This window comes from Triplophysa rosa, linkage group LG21 (assembly GCF_024868665.1).
Source record: "Triplophysa rosa linkage group LG21, Trosa_1v2, whole genome shotgun sequence".
Taxonomy (NCBI): Eukaryota; Metazoa; Chordata; class Actinopteri; order Cypriniformes; family Nemacheilidae; genus Triplophysa; species Triplophysa rosa.
The window spans coordinates 9,076,272-9,099,416 of NC_079910.1; the positions used below are offsets into that span (position 1 = coordinate 9,076,272).

At 38.4% G+C, this 23,145-nt stretch overlaps 2 protein-coding genes and 1 long non-coding RNA gene across 7 annotated transcripts in view; all 3 read right to left on the reverse strand.

Moving 5' to 3' along the window:
• The window catches only part of fmnl3 (formin-like 3), a 38,608-nt gene extending 30,834 nt beyond the window's left edge, over positions 1–7,774 (reverse strand). For all 5 annotated transcript variants that reach the window (XM_057319262.1, XM_057319261.1, XM_057319260.1 and 2 more), the window contains exon 1: positions 7,225–7,774. In XM_057319262.1, coding sequence (XP_057175245.1) covers positions 7,225–7,338 — 114 coding nt within the window. In that variant the 5' untranslated portion in view covers positions 7,339–7,774. The remainder of the gene's footprint in view (positions 1–7,224) is intronic.
• A 1,474-nt stretch (positions 7,775–9,248) lies between these two features.
• esyt1a (extended synaptotagmin-like protein 1a) lies at positions 9,249–20,400 on the reverse strand. The gene is made up of 31 exons (XM_057319868.1): positions 19,871–20,400; positions 18,322–18,363; positions 17,193–17,327; positions 16,989–17,062; positions 16,841–16,913; positions 16,597–16,686; positions 16,436–16,491; positions 15,988–16,108; positions 15,524–15,700; positions 15,043–15,125; positions 14,655–14,703; positions 14,345–14,434; positions 14,160–14,261; positions 13,993–14,064; positions 13,780–13,866; positions 13,525–13,674; positions 13,228–13,383; positions 12,965–13,141; positions 12,791–12,873; positions 12,625–12,673; positions 12,431–12,520; positions 12,259–12,354; positions 12,062–12,133; positions 11,880–11,966; positions 11,595–11,741; positions 11,225–11,358; positions 11,012–11,110; positions 10,522–10,653; positions 10,334–10,439; positions 10,205–10,254; positions 9,249–10,100 (listed from the first exon to the last, which is right to left on the reverse strand). Exons 1-31 carry the CDS (start codon positions 20,225–20,227, stop codon positions 10,073–10,075), a joined length of 3,264 nt encoding a protein of 1,087 aa, XP_057175851.1. The 5' UTR covers positions 20,228–20,400; the 3' UTR covers positions 9,249–10,072.
• A 1,080-nt stretch (positions 20,401–21,480) lies between these two features.
• LOC130545166 (uncharacterized) lies at positions 21,481–22,591 on the reverse strand. Its single transcript, XR_008961622.1, has 4 exons — positions 22,547–22,591; positions 22,408–22,434; positions 21,867–21,889; positions 21,481–21,784 (listed from the first exon to the last, which is right to left on the reverse strand). It is a non-coding gene; the product is annotated as an uncharacterized LOC130545166 (long non-coding RNA).
• Between the last annotated feature and the right edge of the window lie 554 nt (positions 22,592–23,145).

A 23,145-nucleotide genomic window follows, 5' to 3' on the forward strand; every position in this document is an offset into this window, starting at 1 on the left:
GCTATATTTGATCTTTATACTCTGGAATATCTTGTGCACATCCAAACCAAACAGCAAACTCTATTACACGAGACCCCAGTTTTTTCTCTATGTGCCAAATTCGAGACAAATCTGAACAAATGATAGATGACTCCTCATTTTTAATGACTGGATTCTTACTCAGCAACATTACCACGAGGAATGACATCACCATCATGTGTAAATCAGATTACAGTAATGAGCGAATGATGGAAAACACCCGATCACAAAATCTTGGCAATAAATGTTAACATTCCTCATTTCTCGAAGCACATAGAACTGAAAGTAAAAGGTGGAACCTCAGCTGTCAGAAGCATCACGTGGCCCGGGGACTTCCAGTGCTTTCGGTTAAAAGCAACAGTTTACTCTTGGTAGATCGAAAGGGGAGCTCTTTAGGAGGCAGGGCTTTTCTCAGAACTCCTGCAACTGAGCAAAACACAACGGAGTGTGAGAAAATACTGTTCTCCATTCACAACACTGACACCCAATCTCTCAATCTGAACCGGTAACTTGAACCAGACAATCACAACAAAGCAAATCCACGCAACACAAATACCTCATCCACAGAAAGAGAGCAACCTCCCCCACCAGATGTTTATACAAGAAATACAAACAATCCCCATTCCAAGCCATTCAGTAATCAAGTGATAAAGACAAAATCAAGTTTTATTCATTTTAAAAATGATGTTATAAAACATTTTATTAGTATTTTTATGATTATTAATACAGAAAAACCCATTTACTGTTCAGTTTCCATTGCCTCTGTTCACACACCCCTGACCTCACCACTGTTATTAACTGTGAAAGAGATTGAAATGACTCTGAAAGTAAAACAAGCTGTGCCAGTTCTTTAAACATGTCCGAGAACACTGAAAACAAGACACGTTACTCAGAGGGTAAACACAGACCTTGTAAAGTCTCATAACATGATGCTGATGTGACCATTAACACCTTGATGGTCTACATCAGCGATGTGCCTCACACAGGCTCGGGCACCATAAAGACAGCCTGCGGTTTGAGCAACACGTTACAAAATCGTAAGGCAGGCCATAAAGAAACACATTCCCAGGGTTTTTCCTGCACAGAGAAATTGGAGGCGGCCGCCTCCGTCAAATGTCGTGCCGCCTCAGGCTCTCGCCAAAATTATGTTGTGAGTCTTCACAAGAAATGCTGCGTGCATTTAACAGACTGTAAGACATTTGTAACTGCAGTTGTGACATTAAGCCGCAGTGGAGGCGCTGTTTCGTAGACTAATTCCGAAAAGAAATCTGATAGACAATCATGAGATGTGTGATAGATCAGCTGGTATTCAAATCACTACTGAGGAAAAAAGACCTATCTATGAATGCGATGCAGCTACTTAGAAATCTTTCCTGTAAGGAGGAATTATGTCAGGAATGTCGGCTACTCAAAGTCAAGATAAGGTTCCAGATGTGCATCTGATCTACACATATTAATAAGTTGCTCTGAAATGGTGACCAAATGTTTGACTTTTAACCATGTGAATGTGTCAGATCGGGAGTCATAAAGTCAGAACTGAGCTTATGCTGAGGCACATATGGTGAATCTCAGGCTCAGGAGGATACTTGAAAAGAGGATGTCCTGTTTGTTTCTTCGGGTGGCCACACAGGAGATGGGTGGGGGGGTGCTGGCCTGGGTTATAGCGGATATCCACAGAGGAATCCAAGTACAGGAGAAAGCTTCATTTGGCATAGATAGAATAGAAGAAGTATTCTTGTATGCACAAACGAATATAAATAAACTTATTTTAGAGAAAACTTGTAAATAAGCAAGCAATGAACTGAATGTATTTTTAAACGACAGTATTTTTGGTCAAAATACTTTGGAGACAATGTGTAGCAGGACCATGCCTTTGTCACAGTGGTGCAGTGAGTAAATTCTCCCTGAAATAATAAAAACGCCAGCTTCCAGAACAGAACGAGTCAGCACCCACTCAGTCCTGGCCAACCTTAAAATATACTAAATGACGGAAATACGTTTTCTGAATATGACCTTAAAAAAAGAGGATCTTCTACAGTCATGAATGTCACGATCTTGAGCCAACATTTATTTGCGCTAATCAGTGTTTATCGTGAAGAGGTTAAAACTCCATCAGCTTTGCAGCAGTTCCTGCGAACTGCAGAGTTAAATAGGCCAGCACAAAGGACTCGGGGGGGGGAGAGGCCCTCGCTTTAAAACAACACACACTGACAGAGCTTCTATTGTACTGAAGAGGAAACCACTGCTCTGAGTGGACCCTCAACACAGCTGCACGAGAACAACACACACACACACACACACACACACACGCACACACGCGCGCGCGCGCGCACACACACGCACGCACGCACGCACACACACACACACACACACCTATTCAAATGTAAAGGGTAACAGCTAATAAACAGCTAATAAACAATATAAAAAAAATAAAATGGTTTTAAACTGATAAAAAAATAAAAAAGTTTTAAACTGATACAACTGATACAGAAAAAGTATTGCTTTACTACATGGGAAATTCATGGGCTTAATCAACGTTAAGGAGATAACCTCACCTGAGGCCATATTCACAAAAAATTAAGACAATTTTTAAGGTAAATTATAAGAAGTTTGAAAGAAAGTGCAATTCTTAAAATCTGTTGCATAATTTTTTTTAATCACATATTCTCTAAACTCTTATTTTTTAACCCAAGAGTAACAAGATAAAGAACAAATATATATTTTACATTTGAATTAAAAATAAAAATGACAGAATAATTTTTTTTTAAACTGTTTTGTGAATCTGTCCCCTGATCTTTTTGCTCTAGAATAAGCCGTTGACTTGAAAAAATGTGCATAATTTGCACTAAAATAACAAATGAATGCTCTCATCTTTGTTCATTTTAATTTTAATAAATTTTATTGAAATATTCCTGACAAACAGTTGTGTAGATTTCATTTTTGCATGAGCCGGTAAATAAATGGTCACTAAGTGAACTCACTTTAAGGGCCTCACACAATAACACGTCACACTTAAACAATGCCTGCGTGTGAGAGTCTGAGGTTTGTTGGTAGGACAAGGATGCCCACAGAGGACAGACTGAGTCAGTATTGTGACGAGGCCATTGGAAAGACAGATGTTCACTCCTACAGCACAACAAACAAACAACAGCTGATTCCTCCCCACCTGCAGGCTCTTTTGAACTGCTCTGACCGGCTCAGACCAGACACACAGAGTCAAAGGCCAATCTAATAAGAATGATTTAAGTTTAATGTCCCATATACAAGGCCCACAGCTTGACTCCATTATTTCCACTTGAGTGACACATATCAATCGGACGTGACGGACAGCACCGTGTCAGGGGTCAGACTGACGGACGATGAGGCTGGCAGGGTCACTGTGTCACCTTAAAACTTAAAGCACTTCAAATGTTACACACACATTTTGTACTACATCACAAAATGCAGTAGCAAGGTTTTCAGAATAGCACAAAATCAAATCTCTCTGACTGTAATCGCAGAGAAAAAATAAGCACAGTGGTCTTTGAAATGGCACTTTAGTATAGCATTCTGTTAGAAGTGTTGGTAAAGTCATTACAACGGCACACAGTGGCAGACAGCCAGTTCAAAGGGAATTTTCCCTCTCTAAAGTTCTCCCGTGGCTTTAACCGAGAGCAGACCACAGGAATCCGATGCTGCGCAGTCGCGCGGGGGCACTTTGTAAGAAGATATCGTGCACGCACATTTACTTCTGCTCCATCACTGTACCTCTAAAAAAATTACACCTCCTGTCTCTTTAACAAAAACACAGAACCATATGGAGAAGTTTAGCAGGGAAGCCAGATCCCAACTTCAGTTTCAGACACAGAGTGAAGCGTAAAAGATTCCATTACCATAGAAATTCCATATGGATTCAGTGTTCCACCTACATTGTTTAACACTCCTCTTATCAGAGCAGAATGTCCCTGAACATAAAAAACAGAGGATAGATCTGAGAAAGTTATGTATATTTATCCATAGTGTTGCTCTTTTTATGTTTTTTATCAAATGTACAATTTCATACAGTATATGAACTTGAACCAACTGACAACATTAAGTTACACAAAAGTGAAAATGTATTTTTTTAAGTCAAGTACAAATTACAAGCAGAAATACTTTCATCATTTACTCACCCTGTCATTGCAAACCTGTATGACTTTCTTTCTTCTGCAGAACACAAAAGAAGATATTTTGAAGAACGTTGGTAACCAAACTGACCCCCATTGAGTTCCGTTGTATGGACACAAAACCACCGAGACATTTCTCAAAATAGCTTCTTTTCTGGTACACAGAAGAAAGAGTCGGGTTTTGAAATCATGATAAAAGTTTTATTTTGGGGAGAACTCCTCCTTTATCACACCTGCTGCATTTACCACTTTTCACTGCATGAAAACATGCAAAAAAGAAATCGTTCAACAAACCCAGTAGCCAATTTACTAAAAATTCAGTACACATCACTGGAGAAACTGGCCACAGTCGGCTCCACAATGCAATTTCCTTTCACAAACGAGGGAAAAAAGTCAGGCAGCTGTTTCCAGCCGCAGAGAACAGAGTTTGGATCGGCCAGACAAAGGCAAAAGAGCAAAATCGAGGTATACAGCACATGCTGGCGTTTCATTAAAAGTGCACACAAAGTCGCCTGATGTAACCCAGGGGTCTCATCTGGTGATCCATCTCCACACACAATCCACCCTCCTGTGCTAAGCTCCTGTTAAAGCCATTACCGCATGGATATTACTGCTCTGGCATGGCCTTCACCTATGACATCATTTTACGCTACCATTATCCGTCTGAGCAAGCATCTGAGGGAGGAGAGATGGTACGAGCAGACACAACCACACACAGAGCGAAGTGTGCAGCACAGACGGTGCACGGAGGAACTGAAGGGCGGAAGTGATGCAGCGATGGTTACATCACTGATTGAAGCATGCTGACGTTGTTTAATTTATATATAGACATTTCGCTGCTGTCTTTCTGAAACCTCCATAGTTCATGATTTTATAGTTTGCCATAAATCATTATTATTAGTCACCCTTTATGTTTGTCACTGGGTTTCACAAATATCTAAGCAATAAAAAGTGCATGACAACCAGTGTTGGGTGTAACTAGTTACTAAGTAATTAGTTACTGTAATTTAATTACTTTTCCCTTGAAAAAGTAAAGTAAGGGATTACTCAAATTTTTACTGTAATTTAATTACAGTTACTCTGATGTAATTAAACTAAATACTTTGTGTAATATATATGTGTGCAATAGTGGAACTGACATCAAAATTCAAAATCTAACTTTAAAATCCGTGCTTCAATGTATAATTCTCACATTTGTAATACTTTGGTCAGTTAATAATACTACTTTATGTAGTTTTATATTATTTATTTGAATTAATTAAAAGAGCTGTTTCATGTCTATCCTTGAACCACTTAACTAATCAAGGTTGATATAGGATATAGAAAGTAATTAGTAATAAGTAACTAAATACTTTTTGTAGAGAGTCATTTGTACAGTAATCTAATTACACTATTGAATATGTAATTAGTAACTAGTAATTAATTACTTTTTCAGAGTGACTTACCCAACACTGATGACAACACAGTATTTAATTTAAAAAGTATAGTGTTTTTCCTTTAAAAAGGACATTTTGACATCCAAGGTTTTGGAAGGACAGCGACCTATTAGGAACGTTATTGAGGCATAAGTAAACATACGTTTAGATGCTGGAAGGATATGGGCTTTAAAATAACCAGTAGAGATATATAATGGTTGAAAAAAAGTACATGCACATAGAAATGGCTGATTCTCAATCACTTCTCTCTTACAATGGCCAGACGTCTTGGCAATATTTTTGTCCTCCGCTACATTTTACATCTGTAATTCACAAATGTACACAACTGCTGGGAAAAACTGATTATATTCAGACAGTATCAAACACTCTCAACCTGTGTGACTACTAAACAGGTTAATAGTGTGAATCCTTTTCCAGAATGATGTCAGACACACTTTGATGTTCTTTTATCAAAATGAGACAGAGGCCAGCACATGCACACTGTCCGATAACAGCTTCACGGCACGAATGTTACTCATAATGTTATTCTTTCCCACAAATTTAAAACAGTGGGAGAAAGTCTGGCTCAACTTAAATGAGACAAGGCTCTAAAACTGACCTCGGTGCCACCCTGGGATGGTCATTCTTTCCATCCACTGTCCACTATGGGACGAATAAGGACACTAAAGTGTATCTCTGAACAATAGTGAATTATATGTAAACTGCTTGTGCAATATTTAAAAGAATCAAAGTATCTATATAATTCTACAAGGCAAGCACTGATCAACAGCTGGTTAACATCAAAGAGCAAAATAAAAGTATTCAAATGTTGATTTAGTTACTAGGCTACATAAATAACAACACGCCTGATTGTGTCATATTGATACTGACAGATGTAACTGCGTATTTAACTCAAATGTCAACTCATAGCTAACTGTAACTGTTTCTAACAAACGCGAGGCGCTGGAGAGCGAGACAGAGAATGAGGGGGCGGATCTTTCACCATCTCTCGCTCGTAGGAGTTTTGGGGGAATTCAGAAAATGTTGTTCTGTATGAAATTCATTTCATTACCCCTTACAAAATAAACCCTTTGCCTATATGTCACTGCGCCCGACAAAACATTTGGCACGCGACGTATTTTTGGTGTAGACGTATTTCACGCTCACGTGGAATCTCACATCATTTGTCGTGAAGTTCCAGAGACAAAAGGACCGGAGCAGAAGCGTGCGAAGAACAAAATGGGGGTGGGAGGACTGGCCCAGCTTAACATTTGAAAAAGTCATAAAGCAAAGCCGCTGATTTTGACACCACGCACTTCTGACATACGGACTATATCAGACAGGCGTCAACATCTGTCAGGCTGTCACGTCATTTAGCTCATCTGTGAGATGCGATATTATATGTTAAATACTGTAAAGTTTGGGATGTCAGGGAGTATCTTTAGAAAAACAATAAAAACTTATTTTTTCCATTAAGAAGAACAACTTAACAATGTTTATGTTGTTGTTGTTTTTTACATAAAAGAAAGCTATTTAAAACATATATTTTGTTAAAAACAAAGTGAACAAAAAAACGTGCTCATATAGTTTAAAAAAAACACTTTATATTGTACTTTTATACATACAGTTATTGTATAGTTACTCACCAAAACTATGGCAAACCTTTCTTCAAGTTCCGTTGAGTCGGGCATGGGAACTTTCAGAGGCATTATATGATGCTTCAGCTCAGATTGCCCGTCCACACTCTCAATATTCCCCATATTTAAAGTTTATGATGCTGTCCAGATGCAGAATTGAGATGCTCTGTGTAATGTATGCGCTTTCGGCGCCCAGTGCCCTTTATAAATCCAATGTATATCCAATACGTGCGATCACATTCCAATATTGTTGTGTTTTGTTAAAAAGTCAAACAAAAAGCATTACGTGATCCGTTTCAGATCTGAATCCGAATAGATCTGAATCTCATAGAAAAATTTGATTTATAAAAGTAGATAAATCACGCAACTAGACAGAAATGCCACAAAGTATCAATTTGTTTTACTCCTGAAAAGTATTGTATTGCAGATGTCCGAACAATCCATGTCAAGCAGCCAGTCCTCTTTTTAATTGTTGTAACTCCGTTGAGTTTCTGCTCTTTGTAAGGAGTTTCTGATTGTTTATCCTCTCCGGTCAATTATTTTGCTCCATCCAGAGTACTCATCTGTTAACTGAGTGCGTTCACAGTGAAAGCTATCCACAAGCGATTAAGCCCTCCCATCCTGCACAACTACCGACTGCAAATCGCTGGAGTAAAGATGAATAGCTTTTATTTGTCCCCTGTCGCCACCTGCTGGCCGAACTCTTAAATTGCAGCATTAATTAATTCCAGCAGTTCCCAGTTTGAAGCCTGTGGTATTCTAATGACTTCATTCATAACAAGTAGGCACAGTCTGCTATTCCTTATATTCCAGACAATGAATATTACAGCTGTTTATATTTGTGTGTGTGTGTGTGTGTGTGTGCGTGTGCGTGTGTGTGTTATTTAAAGTCCCAGTGAAATAAAAAATGACAATGCCTATTTTTTCATGAAATATTGCAGCGTTTATTGTAAATAGTTTATCAATGTAGGACATTCTTTTTTTTTAAATTAGTGTGCCCTCAAAATCTGTAGTTAAAATCTGAAAATGCACTTCCTTCCTGTAATGACGTTCATTTTAATTGACGTATATTTGACGGTTTGGGCGGAGCTTTTAAAGACTTTAAGTAAAGAAATGCAATTATTTGCACGGCTAATTCACTTATTCTTCAGAGGGAGTGCTGCGTTCCAGACACCTCGGATTTAGAATATTTCAAACCACAACCCGGAAATAATTTAATGTTAATACTTTTAATGTTTTAACACCACTAAATCATTCAAATTAATGTTTATGTAAAAACCAGACTTTAATTCCGGGTTCGAGGTGGAAAATATCTTCATCGTCATTATGCCCACCCCCAAAAACATACCAAAATAATATTTCTTTCTTTCTTTCTCAACTGTCTCATCTTTCTTTCGCATCTTTCTTTCTTGATCTATAATAAAGAACTAGAAAGAACTGAATTGCTCGTCATGACGTCACAATATTGAAGTGACTGCGCTGCTACATTGGTGTGAACTTGTGAACTTATCTGATTTCAGTCAAAAAATAGTATCTAACGATTCGCCATCTTCATATTTGAGCTCTCCCTGTCTTTTAAATGTAAACACACTATAATCAGATAAATGGTTGTTTATTTAAAGTGCCGAATGTGCCTGATTATTAAAGAGTAATTGAGTTACACTTATCTCAGTTACAGTAGCGCAGAGCCTGCAAACTTCAGAGGGGTAAGGATCCCCCAAAACATACTAAAAGCTGCAGGGCTCCCAGTTTGTTTTGGTTGTAAAAAAATAGAATATAGGTTGTAAGGGTTTCACGTGAATTACGTGCACACCACATGAAAACCTACTTTAGTATAAGTATACTACAACTACAAAATATTACAAATGAATATTAGTATACTATAGTAATTCTCCTAAACTAGTATAATTACTAAATTACATTCTAATTTATTTACAGTTTCCTATAGTAAATACTACAGTATACTTCAGTTTGGGAAGGCTTTAGTTAAGACCAGACTCAACATCAAACAATACAACAAAGCAGTATGAAAAGTGCAAATGGCATATTTATTACAACTGCAATACAAGCTCTGAGTGATGGTGCAGAACCACTACATTTCATTGTCTCTGTATCCTTATCTTGTGTCTACTCATTCTTTCCTACAAGAACACATCTCAAGTATTTTTGTAGCATTTTTGAGTGGACTGAATATTCATGCTGCTATGCTGGTTCAAACATACATTATAAAAGACTTCTTTTATCTTTGGGAAACATGTAAAATGTACACAGTGATTGAAAAAATGTTGACATGTGCAAGACGAACTGTCCACTTCCACGTAAGAAAAACACTAGATTGAAGTGCTCTGATAAACTAAAGACTCTAAATAAGACTGAAAAATGTACCCTTTGATTTAGGTTTCTTTATAGACTTCCTTAAAAAAAAAGCACAGAATACTGATGTTGTGGACTTGGACTAAACAAGTATAGAATTCATTCTTGTTGAAATGTTTAGAACAAAACACAATAAATGCTGAGCTGGACCGAAGCACCAACTTTCCATCGTCACATTTTCAATGACCCATAAAGTTCCAACTGTAACAACCTGATCCTGCAGGATCACAAAGCATAACCTAAAAGCATAAAAGTTAAATACATAAAAAAACAAGGTGCTTTTAAGTGCTAACATCATTTGATTATAATGGGAATCCAGCAAGGCACAGCGATTCCACGATGCAATCCAGGCACAAAGGTCACTCTGTTTTTGGAACACTATAACCCCTGCTAGCGTCAGGGTAAGTAAACATCTGAAAAGCTTAGAGAACTTTCTCTTCAAATGATTGTTAACACATCTTTAAGTCAACATGGGAAGTCCCATTCAGTTGATCTCATTTGACAAGTCATACCTGAAATTATACAAATAAAAAATGAACATAAACAAACATTTCTCTGTAATCCGATCAAGTAATCTCTCGCAGTCAATAAAACAGAAAACAAAAATTGCACATACCACTGTGTCAATCCTGCTTTGAGATCTAGTTGATTCAGGTCTATTTGAAGCTGAAACACAAAGAAAGAAACTACGTTTAGACACACAACATACATTTGTGAACCAAACTCATTTTTGTCAGATACATACCTTGCCAATAAGCTCTTTTTCACGACTCATAAAGGAAACACTGTTTTTGACAGAGAGTTCGATGCATCTCTGTTTAGCCTCATCAAGTGACATGTCAAAATCAAATCTGTAAGAAAGGTCGAAAGATGGTGAACATTCAGTTCTCACTGTCCTCAAGACGTGATTTTATGAATTGTATTCCCATTAACCTCTCATTGATCTCCGGGTTGAGATTTCTCTTCTTAACACTGGTCTTCTTTTTGGTGGTCCGGTTTTTATCAGGAAGAAGAATAAACGAGATGTAAGTATCTGGAGGATCCTTGGAGAAGGAAGGCAAGTTCCTTTACGAAAAAAAAACAGAGAATGTTATAAAGCCCATAAAGAGGCTCTATTATTTGTAAGGGACCAAGTATTGGACATTTAATATTATATTACTTTTTACTTTTGATTTGTACTATATACTGCCACCTAGTGGAGCGATGCAGCATTTCACAAATGCCAAACTTTACTTTTACATTTATGCATTTGGCAGACGCTTTTATCCAAATCGACTTATATTGCATTGTACTACACATTTTGTTTCTGACTATGTGCAATGCCATGCTCTAACCACTGAGCCACAGGAAAGTTTTACCATTATTACAGATGCATTGTAGACATACACTGTACTTTGTTTTTATAAACATGAATGACACTTACCTGCAGGCATGGACGTTGATCACCAATCTGTTCACGTCAGATGAATAAGCGACGGAGAGCTTCACCTGGGATTTCCCACTCACAGCAGCATCTTCACTTCTACACACGCACATTCATGCCCACACCCACATCAACACATATATCTGTCAGCTACTGTCTAACTTCATGTTAACATACTGACGCAAGGGAAATACAGATGTTTCTGTATCTCACCCTTGGACAGGCACATTTCTGTGTCGGAGTTCACGATTGGTTTCAGCAGCCGCCTCTCCGCTGGGTATGATGTCAGTCACTTCTTCCGCATTGGTTGCGCTGTCACTACACTGTGCCAGCTTGCTGTCTAAGAGCTGTTCAAAGGCGGAGAGTTAAATTAGTTGGAGAAGAATACAGTGTTCTGTTTAAATATGTGAAATTTATATATGAGAAAAATATAATAGTATACCAAGTCTGCGACCACTAGAGAAAGTGCTTTTTGCTTAACACGTCTCTAATATATAATTATATTTATTCTATGACATGAGCATATCAGAGTGATGATTTTTTGATTTCTGTATGTGATCCATGTGTGGGATGAATGTCTGACCTTAAGTTCAGCTCGTAGCAGAATCTCACTTTCAGGCATGGCTCCATCCAGAGTGAACCAGTGATCCAACACTAGATCCTTCTCATCCAACAGCTCCCTGACGGGAAGCACGAGAGCCCCCAGAGGCTGACCCCAGCTGTGAGAGAGCTGCACACACACGTACAAATAATATAAAAACTCGCAAAAAACACAACAGAGCACATTTGACAATGTAGAATATTTGTATTAACTGTGCCACTTAAACCAAATTTCAATTCAGCATTATTGTAAAATACAGCTTCTCACTTTGACCACGAGTGTGTCTTCTTTTGGATTATGAATCAGGAAGTGAAAAGCCTCATCCCATTGCGGACAAGTCGAGCGATTGGCAATCTTGTGAAAGAGATATAAATAAAAAAAGTGAGTCTTCAGCAATAAATCACAATCTTGTAGCATACTGTATATATCTCAGGATTCAGGAGTCTTACTTTAGTGCGGTAGGATACGTTTTTGATTGACAGTTCAGCTCCTGCTTTCTGCTCTTTTCCGCTCTTCTTTAACTGTGGACAACATGAGTACAGTTCACTGAGACAAAGCTGCCTCTACTCTCAGTCTATTCACATTTGCTGCCATTTATTCTGTCGCCAGTTTGTTCAAATAGTGAACGAAAATCAAATTAACTCACGGGAAGACCGTGTGCTCTCTCAATGTACACAAACAGAAGCGCGACAGACGGAACAATTTTATTCTGGTAGGACTGCAGAGAGTTGTAGTGCATGATCTGGATACAAAGCACACAGTCATATCAATGTCATCATAAAGTAAATGAGTTGAGGATGCCAGATATAAATTGTTACCTGCTCAAGTCTAGTGGGATCTGACACCTTAGGCACCCATTCCATCACCAGATGAAGCCGTCCAGACTTCACATCATTCAGATTATACCACTGCATAGGGAATCAAAGGCATACCCCGAAAAACAGCAAGAATGTTTAAAATCTTATTAAAAAAGAAAGAAGAATAAACATGCACAGGACATTGACAGACCCACCTGATCTGTAAACTGAGCACTGATGAGGTCTTTAAGGCTCATTTTGACTCTACAACAAGATAATAAATCATTATAGGAACAACACCAACATTTTGAAGCAATATGGATTACACATTAGCAAAAACATTGGCTACTAAAATAAATGTTTAGCATTTGTCTATTTTACCTGCCCAGAAAATCATCCTGATCAATGTCTTTATCATACAGGTCAAACTCCACCTCTTGGCCTGGGAGCTGTGTCAGGATCACCTACAATGAATTATAAATACAGCAGAGATATAAAATATGACGTTAAATAAACATCTAATAGATTTCAAGCTAAATCAATCAGTGCGTTTACCTCATAAAGTTCGTTCCAGACGGGGTTGAGGTTTTCTTTGATGACCTGACTCTTAAAGGCCATTCCTCCCACTCGGATCTTCACATACGGGTCACTCTTTCCCTTCATCATTCCACCCATTAAATTGTCCTTCGCGATGAGATTCTCAGCTTCTACCAGGTGTATTCGCAGCACACCCTACATTGTTTATGTAATACAGTATGTACGATTATTGAAGCAGCAAAATTGAATTAAAGGATGTTATAGGATCTTTAAAAGCTCACCTCAGATGCAAAGCCGCTGTCTGGACTGGTTTGATCTGGACGATTCAAAGTGGGGGACACTTTTGTTCCAGGAGACACCTCGGATTCAATATCCCCTTCTCCCGGCAATGGAGACACAGGTGAGGTGGGGATAGCTTCTTCATTCAACCACAACACCTATAACAGCATAAAAGAGCACAAACATCTAAACTCATTGAAGAACTTTAAAAACCATCCCAGAAGGTCATTCAAGTTTTAATTTAGTCTTTTGGATTATGGTGCTTTAATGTAGAGTTTTTATTAAGAATCCTAGTTGACCCTCAGCAAAACTGTAACGTAGATCCGGCTGGCCGGTCCGGAGCTGTCCAACTGAAACCACTGATCCATGCTGAGCTCAGGGCTGGAGAGCAGACGGGAAAACGGGATGGTCAGATTGCCCAGCGTCACGGTCCTGTCGTCATCTTTCACCTGGAAGCGAAGATAAACATAGCCACAAAGAAACTATTTGCAGGTGGTGTGTACAATTTGAAGGGTTTAATTGATATTTAATGAAATGATAAGATCAAAGTATACCTGGATGTTGATGTCTTGTTTGCGTTGGTCCTTTATAAAAAATGTGAAGGCCTCCTCCCACACTGGATTATTGGTTCCATAGGCCGTCTGGATGAATAATTCCACACACAGGATAAAGGTGAAATGTGAAAACGTGGAATGGAGAGACTGTAAGGAGTATGAATATTTCATTAACTTTACACATGATGTGTGACAAGTCTGATGACATCATACCCTGCTTTCTTTGGTTGCTTCCTGAACAGAAATCTGCACCACGGGGCTGGGGTCCTTATTACCTTTTTTGAACTGTATACAAGCACATCATATTTACGGTAAATTATAAAGTTTCATTCAAATAAAGGAGATAAAAAAGGGCAGGTCTGGCTCAGGATCTATCTTACAGGTAGATCTTGGGCTCGGTCCAGATAAACAGTCAAAATGGCAGCAGAGGGAGGATCTGCTGTCTTACCGGTTACTGTGATTTTTTGATTCCTTTGCAGCACCTATGTAATAAAAAAGGTTTACTGTGCATATCGATGAAGGTTATTATTACAAACATGAGTGTTTATAGTCTAGCAAGTGAGACCTCAGTCAGGCGGTCTGCAGAGGGCAGTAGAGAGAGCCATTCAAGCTTGAGGTGAACCTGACCGGATGTTGCGTCCTTCAGAGTGTACCACTAAAACCACATTGAAAAGTGCAGTATGAAATAAAACCTCTCTACAGATTACAGACAGCCATTACTACATTGACTGAAAAATAACGCTAAGGTTCATTTAAATAAGAACGTAAACACTGTAAATAAAGTATTGAGGAGAGCAGGATTTATATTAAATATAAATAGTTTTTATGAAAATATTATGGAGCTGTATATAATATCAAAATATAAAGGAAAGTACCTCATCCAGAACTACTGCTTTCTTAACAATACCTAAATCCAACTTCATTCTGAAACAGATCCAAAAAACGACAGAAAATAAGACGCTGCACACCCCAAAACTACTCAATTTGATCTCACTCGCTATTATTTTCATTCTTCCATGAAACAAAAAACAATATGTTACGCACAATGTCTCAGCACCTCTGCTTTGAAATTGCTGTATACATCACAATATTTACTGCAACTAAAACAGCGAGGACATAACATATTTTGTTTATGATGAAAGTTATTTTGAAACTCCAAATATTTTACACAATAACAAATAAATGTCAAATGTTTTCATATATTCATGTAATAATATCAAATTCAATATTCAGTTCACACATGTCAATATCCCATACTAATACCTTCCGAGAAAGTCATCTTGATCAGGGTCTTTATCAAACACCTCCAGCTCCAACTCCTGACCAGGTACTTCATGAACAATGACCTAACAAACCCACATGCAGACAAAATATGTGATAAGTGACATTGGCTAACTTGAATTTGACATGTAGTAATAATGTTGCACAATCATTTTAATATCCGGAACTTGCAAAGCGCTATTAAGATTTGTAACTCATCTTGAACTTTTGATCAGTTTATCAGCACTCATCTGATCTCAGCACATGATAGTCACATCGAGCACTATCATACTTTGTTTTTGTCGCCAAGGGTTACAAGAATTTGAGCAGAGTAAACATCGACGTGGTATGAGTACTTCTAAAACCCACAGCTTCCCTTTCCTCAGAAATGTGACACACTTTTTTCAGCTATCAGAGCAAACACAAAAACCACAGAGATCACATGCTACCCATGCACATCTCTCTCTCTTTCTCTCTTTCTGACCTCATACATCTCTCTCCACTGAGGATTTAGGTTGTTGTCCACGTGGTGAGAGGTAAAGGTCTGCGTGCCCACCCGAAGCACTGCATACGGGTCAGACTTTCCAGATATAACGCCTTTCACGTAATTATCCTTGGAAGCCAGGTTTTCTGCCTCCAACAGATGGATACGCACTATACCCTGCGGGAACAAAAACCAAATAAGAATGTGCGAAAGGTGTGCATTCATTAGCATATGTAAATAAAGGAATATTTCACCCAAAAGGAATTTACTTCATAATCTCATGTTGTTCTTTTTCGGTAAAATACACCTTTAACGCTCTTGAAAGAGGTTACAAGAGGAAATGATCTTGCATTTATATCACACAATCATGCAAGATGACACAAGGGAGTATTAAAGTATGCTTGATGGATATCTAATGCTTTAGACATTGTTAAATACTCCATTAAAGCACAGTGAAGTGTTACCCGTGGAAGAGGGGAACGAAGCTGTGCTACGTGCAGGTTGGCCACCAAAGGCACAGTGAGACGATTGGGAAGAACCAGGAAAGAGGCGATTGCATCCATTATCATTGTGTCCGACATGGCACTGAAAATGAATGCAAGGGGATGTGGTTCGTACAGAGAAAATGGGACAACACAGAAGCACAAACAAAATACATCTAAATGACAGCATGACGGCCTCTATTTAATGTAACTACAGTGAGCTAAGATGTAAGAAATATGAATCTGATGACACAAGGAAACGGATTTCTGACTGCATGTTTCCCCGTTCCAAGCTCGGCAGATTTGGAATAATCAGGCCGGTGCTACACTGATTATCAATGAACGAGGCAAATGAGGATAGATAATAACTACAGAGTAATAAAAGAGTTATGGTTGATTCAAATAACCAATGCGAGGCAGATCTACTCACTTCAGACCGGGTATGTCTAATAAATTGGTCAGGCCGGTCCAGTTGATGTCAAGTTTCTGCAGAGAACATAGTTAGAAGAGCAAAGTAGTCAAAATGTGGTGAGAAAAAGAGGAAACTGGTTCAGAGTTCAGATCTGATAAGGTTGCAAGATGTTGACTAACAGGTCTGCGAATGAAGAACATGGTGACAGCTCCAACGAGAGGAATATCTCCAATTAGAGGTTCCAGGATCACCCTCAACTTTCCATGGAGCTAGAATAAGAGAGATACTGGTTTCAACGTCCCATTGCATTCTTTCTTATTATTACGCATTTGTTTGATGCTTTCAAACAATGTGACCCACAGCGCAAAAAACACATTGCTCTCTAGATCATGCTTTACCAACTAAACTACAGCAAGATCTTACCTGAATGCCCTTCACCCCGGCTTTACAGAAGTACCTCTTCACCTCAACATTAATCTCTACATCTCCTGCATAACTGTATAGAATAGAGAATAGAGTGTCTGACATATTTTGAAAGTTTATAATATGGCTTTAATAACAATAGTGTTACCTGATATAAAGATCAAGTATTACTTGACGCTTATCATGCTCAGTGTAGGCCTTTACCCCAGCTACCTTCATGGCCTGTTAAAATAATGTTTGTTTCGATTTGTCAGCATAGAAATGAAACATCTTGGAGCTGAAATGTATTGAATATATCTCAGGTGAAACATATACTGTATAAATGTCTTTAATAAAAAACAGATTTGTGTACCCTGTCTCCCAAGTCAACTTTGGTGAAACTAAGAGTTTGTAGATGAGCGCTGGCAGATCGGATTGAAGGAGCAATGGTCTCCACCAGCAGCTTCTCCAGATACTGTCCAATAAACGGCCAGGCCTGCTGTAATATCTGTGAAAATTGAAACTCATTTCAGAAAGAAATTCTTGATTTCAAGCATAAATTTGTGAAATCGGATTTTCTCAAAATAAACAAAGCAGCAAAACAACCTCTGTGGTCACCTAAGGCCAAAAAGAGCCGAACATATGCTGGGACAAACGCTTCATTTGTCAGTCAAACCACAGATGAAACCACAAACACTGAAACCATTTACAACAGTTCTTTTGAATGCAATGGCGCTATAGAAACCTACATAGTTCACTAAAGAATTAAAGTCAGTTTACTGAAATTATTATTTATTTGCTATATTCATCAGGTAAAGCCCCAAAATTGCTTCGGTAAAGCTATAAAAAGTTCAGCAGGTTTACTGCCACACTCTCAGAGAGTTTGCATATGTCAACAACTGTGAAGTGTGACTTTTAAGGATGGTGTAAGTGATTGGGTAGTCAGCTTCAGTAACACATACCACAATTCACCATCACCACACATCCCTGCCCCCATTCTGGCCTTATAAAGTCAGTTCTATGCTAGTTTTAACTACTGAGTAACTATTAAACTATTGAAAAGCCAGTATTTAATCCTTGCACTTTAAATGGAGAAGGTTCACAATGAGCCGTTATCAAAGTAATGTGCAAAAAGACCATGTGACCGCAAGTTTGGAGCCTGAAGACCTTTGCGAGCCAAGTCTAGTGTCCTGATAAACTCCCAGTCTTGTTTGACATTCCTCTCAAGAGTCAGTCTCTGAACAACCATTTTGTCCTACAGTGTATGTTACAAGATTCATAATAGCAGGTATTACAATGATTATTGTAGCCTGTGGGTACTTAAAGCCAAAGTGGATCCATTATGGCAATGGCAGCAGAAACGATGCCAAGCTGTTTGACTATTTATCTTCAGCCACTGGATTGAAAACACACACAAACAGCCCTCAGGGACACAGACCAGAAACAATGAGAACAGAGGCTGCAGTCACGTGTGCGTTAGTGTATTTAAACACAAATAATACCTTGTTCATCCACTCAACCTTTTCCACGTCTGGGAAGTTCACCTGTAGAAAAAAAAAAGATTTGACTTCTAATGTAAACACACATAACAGATCAGGGTTACATATGCTGTATGAAGGAGAGCTCTTATTTTGTACACTATGCAAATAACGTGAAGGACGTGAAAAGGGTTTCAGGGAAGAGCTCAGCTGTGCGTTCACAGAAAGATTCTTAGCTATTTTTGGACATGTTTTTGAAATGTATTTGCCAAAAAGCATTTAAATGTTTATAAAATGTATGTCGCCATAGAACATCACAGAAATAGACCCAAAACTCATCTTTAGCGAGAGTGATTAAAGTCCTGTTTATAAACAAACATCCTGTGTTAAAGGAAAACTTGGTGAAAGGTCAATTCCAATTTCAGTATGAAAAAATACAACAACAAAAGAAATGTTAGCCAAGGATTTTAACCAGGAAATATTATAGGTACTCTATACATAATTCACATACAACTGATGTTAACTATTTTCTAACGCATTATATTCAAAACCTGTATTTGGATATTCTACTAATGTATCTGGAGAGAAAATAAAACTATCGGAACAACATGGAAGTAAATATATTATGTCAAAATAACACGGTGGTTGAACTGTTCCCTGAATTTAATAAGTCATGTGTATGTATAAACAAAGTGAACACTGACCATCAGAACATGAGTCATCAGCAGTCAACTAAATACTGAAGTTTAAACTCCTAATTAGTAGCAGCGTGTGGGTACGTTTATACAAAACACATCAATGTCAGGATATGCAAGCTACTGAGATAAAAGTGGAAAAACTGCTTGTTTGAATAGTCTTCCAACAATGTTTGTCATTCTGCTCTGACCAAATTATCGCTGTAAATGGTCCATTTTGTCATTTCGATGCCAATGACTCAGTCCTCAGAGACTTGATGTCCAAATATAGCAAGGGCTGGACAGACTTTGGAATGTAAAGTTGTTAATGAAGGATGGCATTGGAAAGAACAGAAGACAAATAAGAATTCTGCCAAAAGGTGCACGAGAAAGAGACAAAGAATGTGATTTGCAGGCCATCTCTCTCATTAAAAGCTGTTAATTTATTTTGTTTTAGAAGACAAAAAATGAAGTATTCTCTGTTAATGTGTTCTGGAACAGCCTAATAATGAAAGAATTCCTTTACAATTAAAGGTATATCTCAATACAACTAGCAGTATGCAGTTTATTAAACTACTGAAATATCTGTGATTAAATAAGTGACAATAACTCAGATTTAAGAATGAACGCATTGTTTTAAGACCGCTAAAATGTTATATTGAAAGAGTCGGAGATCATCAGTTCTTCAAAAACATCTCACACACCAGAAAGAAATATCGAAAAACAAACATGAAAGCTGTCAATGCAACGAGAAGATTTCAATATCGTACGTTAGGATAGCAAAACTGGAAAAGAAGATTCTTAACGAGATTCTGCATCTTTCCATTTGCGTACAGATGCAAATATTGTGTTGCGGGCTGCAAATTGTTGACAACCCGAATCATTTCTTGAAGTCTTACCCATGCAGGTATCTCCCGTTTACTTCTAAACACCCGTGTGGTTGTGACATCCTGCTCATTCTCCAAAAAATACACCGCTCTCTGCAATCGCGCTTTCTTTCCATCGCGGCTGTGCTTCCATCCCGTGTAAACTACAAGACAGAGCAAAACTAAACTGAGACTGAATCCGAAATATCCAGCCAAGTAGACCGCCAGTGAGGCACAGAGACATTTCCCGAAAGACCACAGAACGGACACGGCGTGTTTTCCAGGAGAATCGAGAGGCTGCGCGTCTTCAGCCAGGGCCGAGTCCGCAACCTCCGAAGCTGCACCAGTACCCGGCCCTGCATCCTCTGATGGCAACGGCTCTTTCGCCATCAAATCGTTTTCTAAGATGTTCCGCGCTGTGTATCACACTCACAACCTCATACTATCTCTAAATGCTGCTCGTAAACGGCGGTGTGCTGTTTTTTATACATAGAAAACGTTTCATTCGTTCACTATCTGCTGACGTGCGCTCTGTTGCAGACAGTGGAAGTTGTGGATTTCTAGTTTGCTCAAAAGAGGGCGTGTCAAAAGCCAATAACCCTCTATTCAAAACCACATACAGAGAATGTTGTGATGTGGTGCTCGGCATTTACTGTTGTTATATGCGCAGTACAAGAGACCTTAAAGGGCGGGGAAAATTTCAGTAACATCTGGCAGAAAACAGCTTTTGCGTATTTAACATGGTTTACTACAGATTAAAAAGAGGTGTTTTTTTTACATGCATCCACTAAACAATAGTGCAGAATGGCTCGTTTACGTGTAAAGTACAGAAACATTCTAAGCCCGCAGCCTGTTGACATAAGTTGAGTTTTACCTGTGCTCAGAACGTTGCATCTCAGTTAGGGTTGTGTTGCCATGTAACGTACCTATTGCTGGAATACACTTCAATAGAGGAATAGTTCGTAACCTTCATCATTTAATAACCCTCGTGTCAATATAAACCTGCATGACTTTCTTCTAACACAACATCGGCCCCATTGGCTTCCACTGAATGGACACAAAACCACCGAGACATTTCTCAAAATATCATTGTTCCACAGAAGCCATGCACGAGTTGCACCAAATGTGAAAATACTTTAACCATTTATTCATCCTCACGTCATACACACCTGTATGACTTTCCTCTGCAGAACAAAAGATATTTTGAAGAATGTTGGCAACCAAACAATGTTTGTGTTCTGCAGTCATACAAGTTTGAAATAACATGACGAAAAAAGTTAATTTTGGGTAAACTATCCCTTTAAACAAGATTACCAGTCCTGTTGATAAAGCAGGACAGTACCAGTTTACATGCATTTTGCACACTTCTAGCCAAATCAAGGGTATATTTTCGGTATGCCAACAAACTCGTTGCCAACGCACCAGTCCAACTACACAGGAACACAGCAAGTCAGTAATGGCAAACTATAGCCCACTAAAATATAACAAACTTCTAATCACATTCATAGCTGGGCACGTTACACTGGGAAAAGCCCTTGGTTTAATATTAAGCACGCATGTACAACGGAATTAAACCGCTGCAAAAGATTAGGAACCAAACTAACATTTTCTATGAACTTGCAAAAGGATGACATTGGGCAACATTTTGTTAAACCAAAATTTATTGAAGACATTAACAAAAACAAGCTGAGCAGACAAGTCTGAGGAATGTCCAAAAACAGTTCACAGGATCATCAAGACCAGGATGCTTCTGCAGAACCAAGTGATGGAAACCAAAGTCTCTGTTGAGAAGATGGCTGGGCTCACAGGTGGTAGATGAGTGGATCTTTAGATGGGCTTCCAGAAGACTCTTGCTTAGGAGATTGAAGTGGAAGAGCACTCAGCTTCAGCAAAAGGGGTCCCGTTTACTTTGACCTCTGCCTCATCTTTCTCCTTTTACGCTTCAGCCTAAAAGTGAACACTCCGGTTTAGACTTCATTCTGCTGCATTAGACAAATGAGACCTGAAGACCACACTATGACAAGCTTACCTGCGCATGCGCTTCTTTCGCCACTGAAAACAGAATACAGTCATTAATTTTGGTAAATGATTCAAGTTATGCACAAGCATTATTAAAATCTATTTAGCGCAGCTTGCAGAACTACACATGCGCACATTTCAACGAGCGCTCCCGCCATGCACTCACTATACAGCATGGCCGTTCAGACGGAAAACACCTCGTTTATTCTCCCAAATAAGCAAATCCTATATTTTAATTTAAAACGGCTTAATGCACTTTTTTAGTTATGACAAAGTCGTACTGATTCCTTGCTCGAGTTTGCCGCAACATAAATGTGCATCAAATATGCTCCGTGAAGTAGGCCCAATTATTCATTAGAGTAATTTGTTAAATATTAGCAGTATACCAATTACTACGTCATAAACTATTAAAAACGAAACTACCGTTTAAAACACGCATGTTAAATTGCAAAAAAATACAAACATAGTTTAGACTAGCCACCAGAGGGTTAGCAACATTAGCCAGATAATGACGAACAACAAATAACCACAAACACAACATTTCTACTTACCTTCGCTCTCATGATGAGAAGATGGTTCTGTAAAGAAACAAGGAACGTTAAAGATTTAGATGGATGGTGTGTAGATGCGTTTGATTGCTATGGATTGTATTCAATGGCTACACAAGCACAGCAGACACAAATTCCTCACCTCGTCAAGCGATAGCAACGACTCCAAGAGAACGTCATGTAGGAGACGGGCTGTTTTATACTGCTCGATTACGTCATTTTTCAGCGACAGTAAACTTGCTACAGCTGTCAATTTAGCCTCGTGTTAATCCATTGGACATGATTTTTCACTCTTTAATCATTATTTACCAGCGTTTATATATGAATCACAGGTGTCGTACTTATTTCGTACTCATATTTATTAGTAATTATCTTGTAAGTCTTTTAGTTACTGCAATGTTTGGAGTTTTAATAACAATTTAATTCGCAGACTGACAAATCTTTAAATTGATATATTTGATTTGGTTACTTTTAAACTAAAGGGTAAAAACTAATCAAGTACACTGTAAACTAAGAGCTTTGCAAACTATTACAAATTAGTATAAAACTAATTTAAACTAGTATAAAAAAGTGGTTATATGAGCGAATAAAAGATGTAATATTACTGCAAAACTAATAAATGTTTCAGCCTCGGAAATATGAGGTCCTGTAAAGTCTTTCCTGTGGCTCAGTGGTTGGAGCATGAATCCCAGTGGATTGCACACAGTCAGAAACAAATGTATAGTACAATGCAATGCAAGT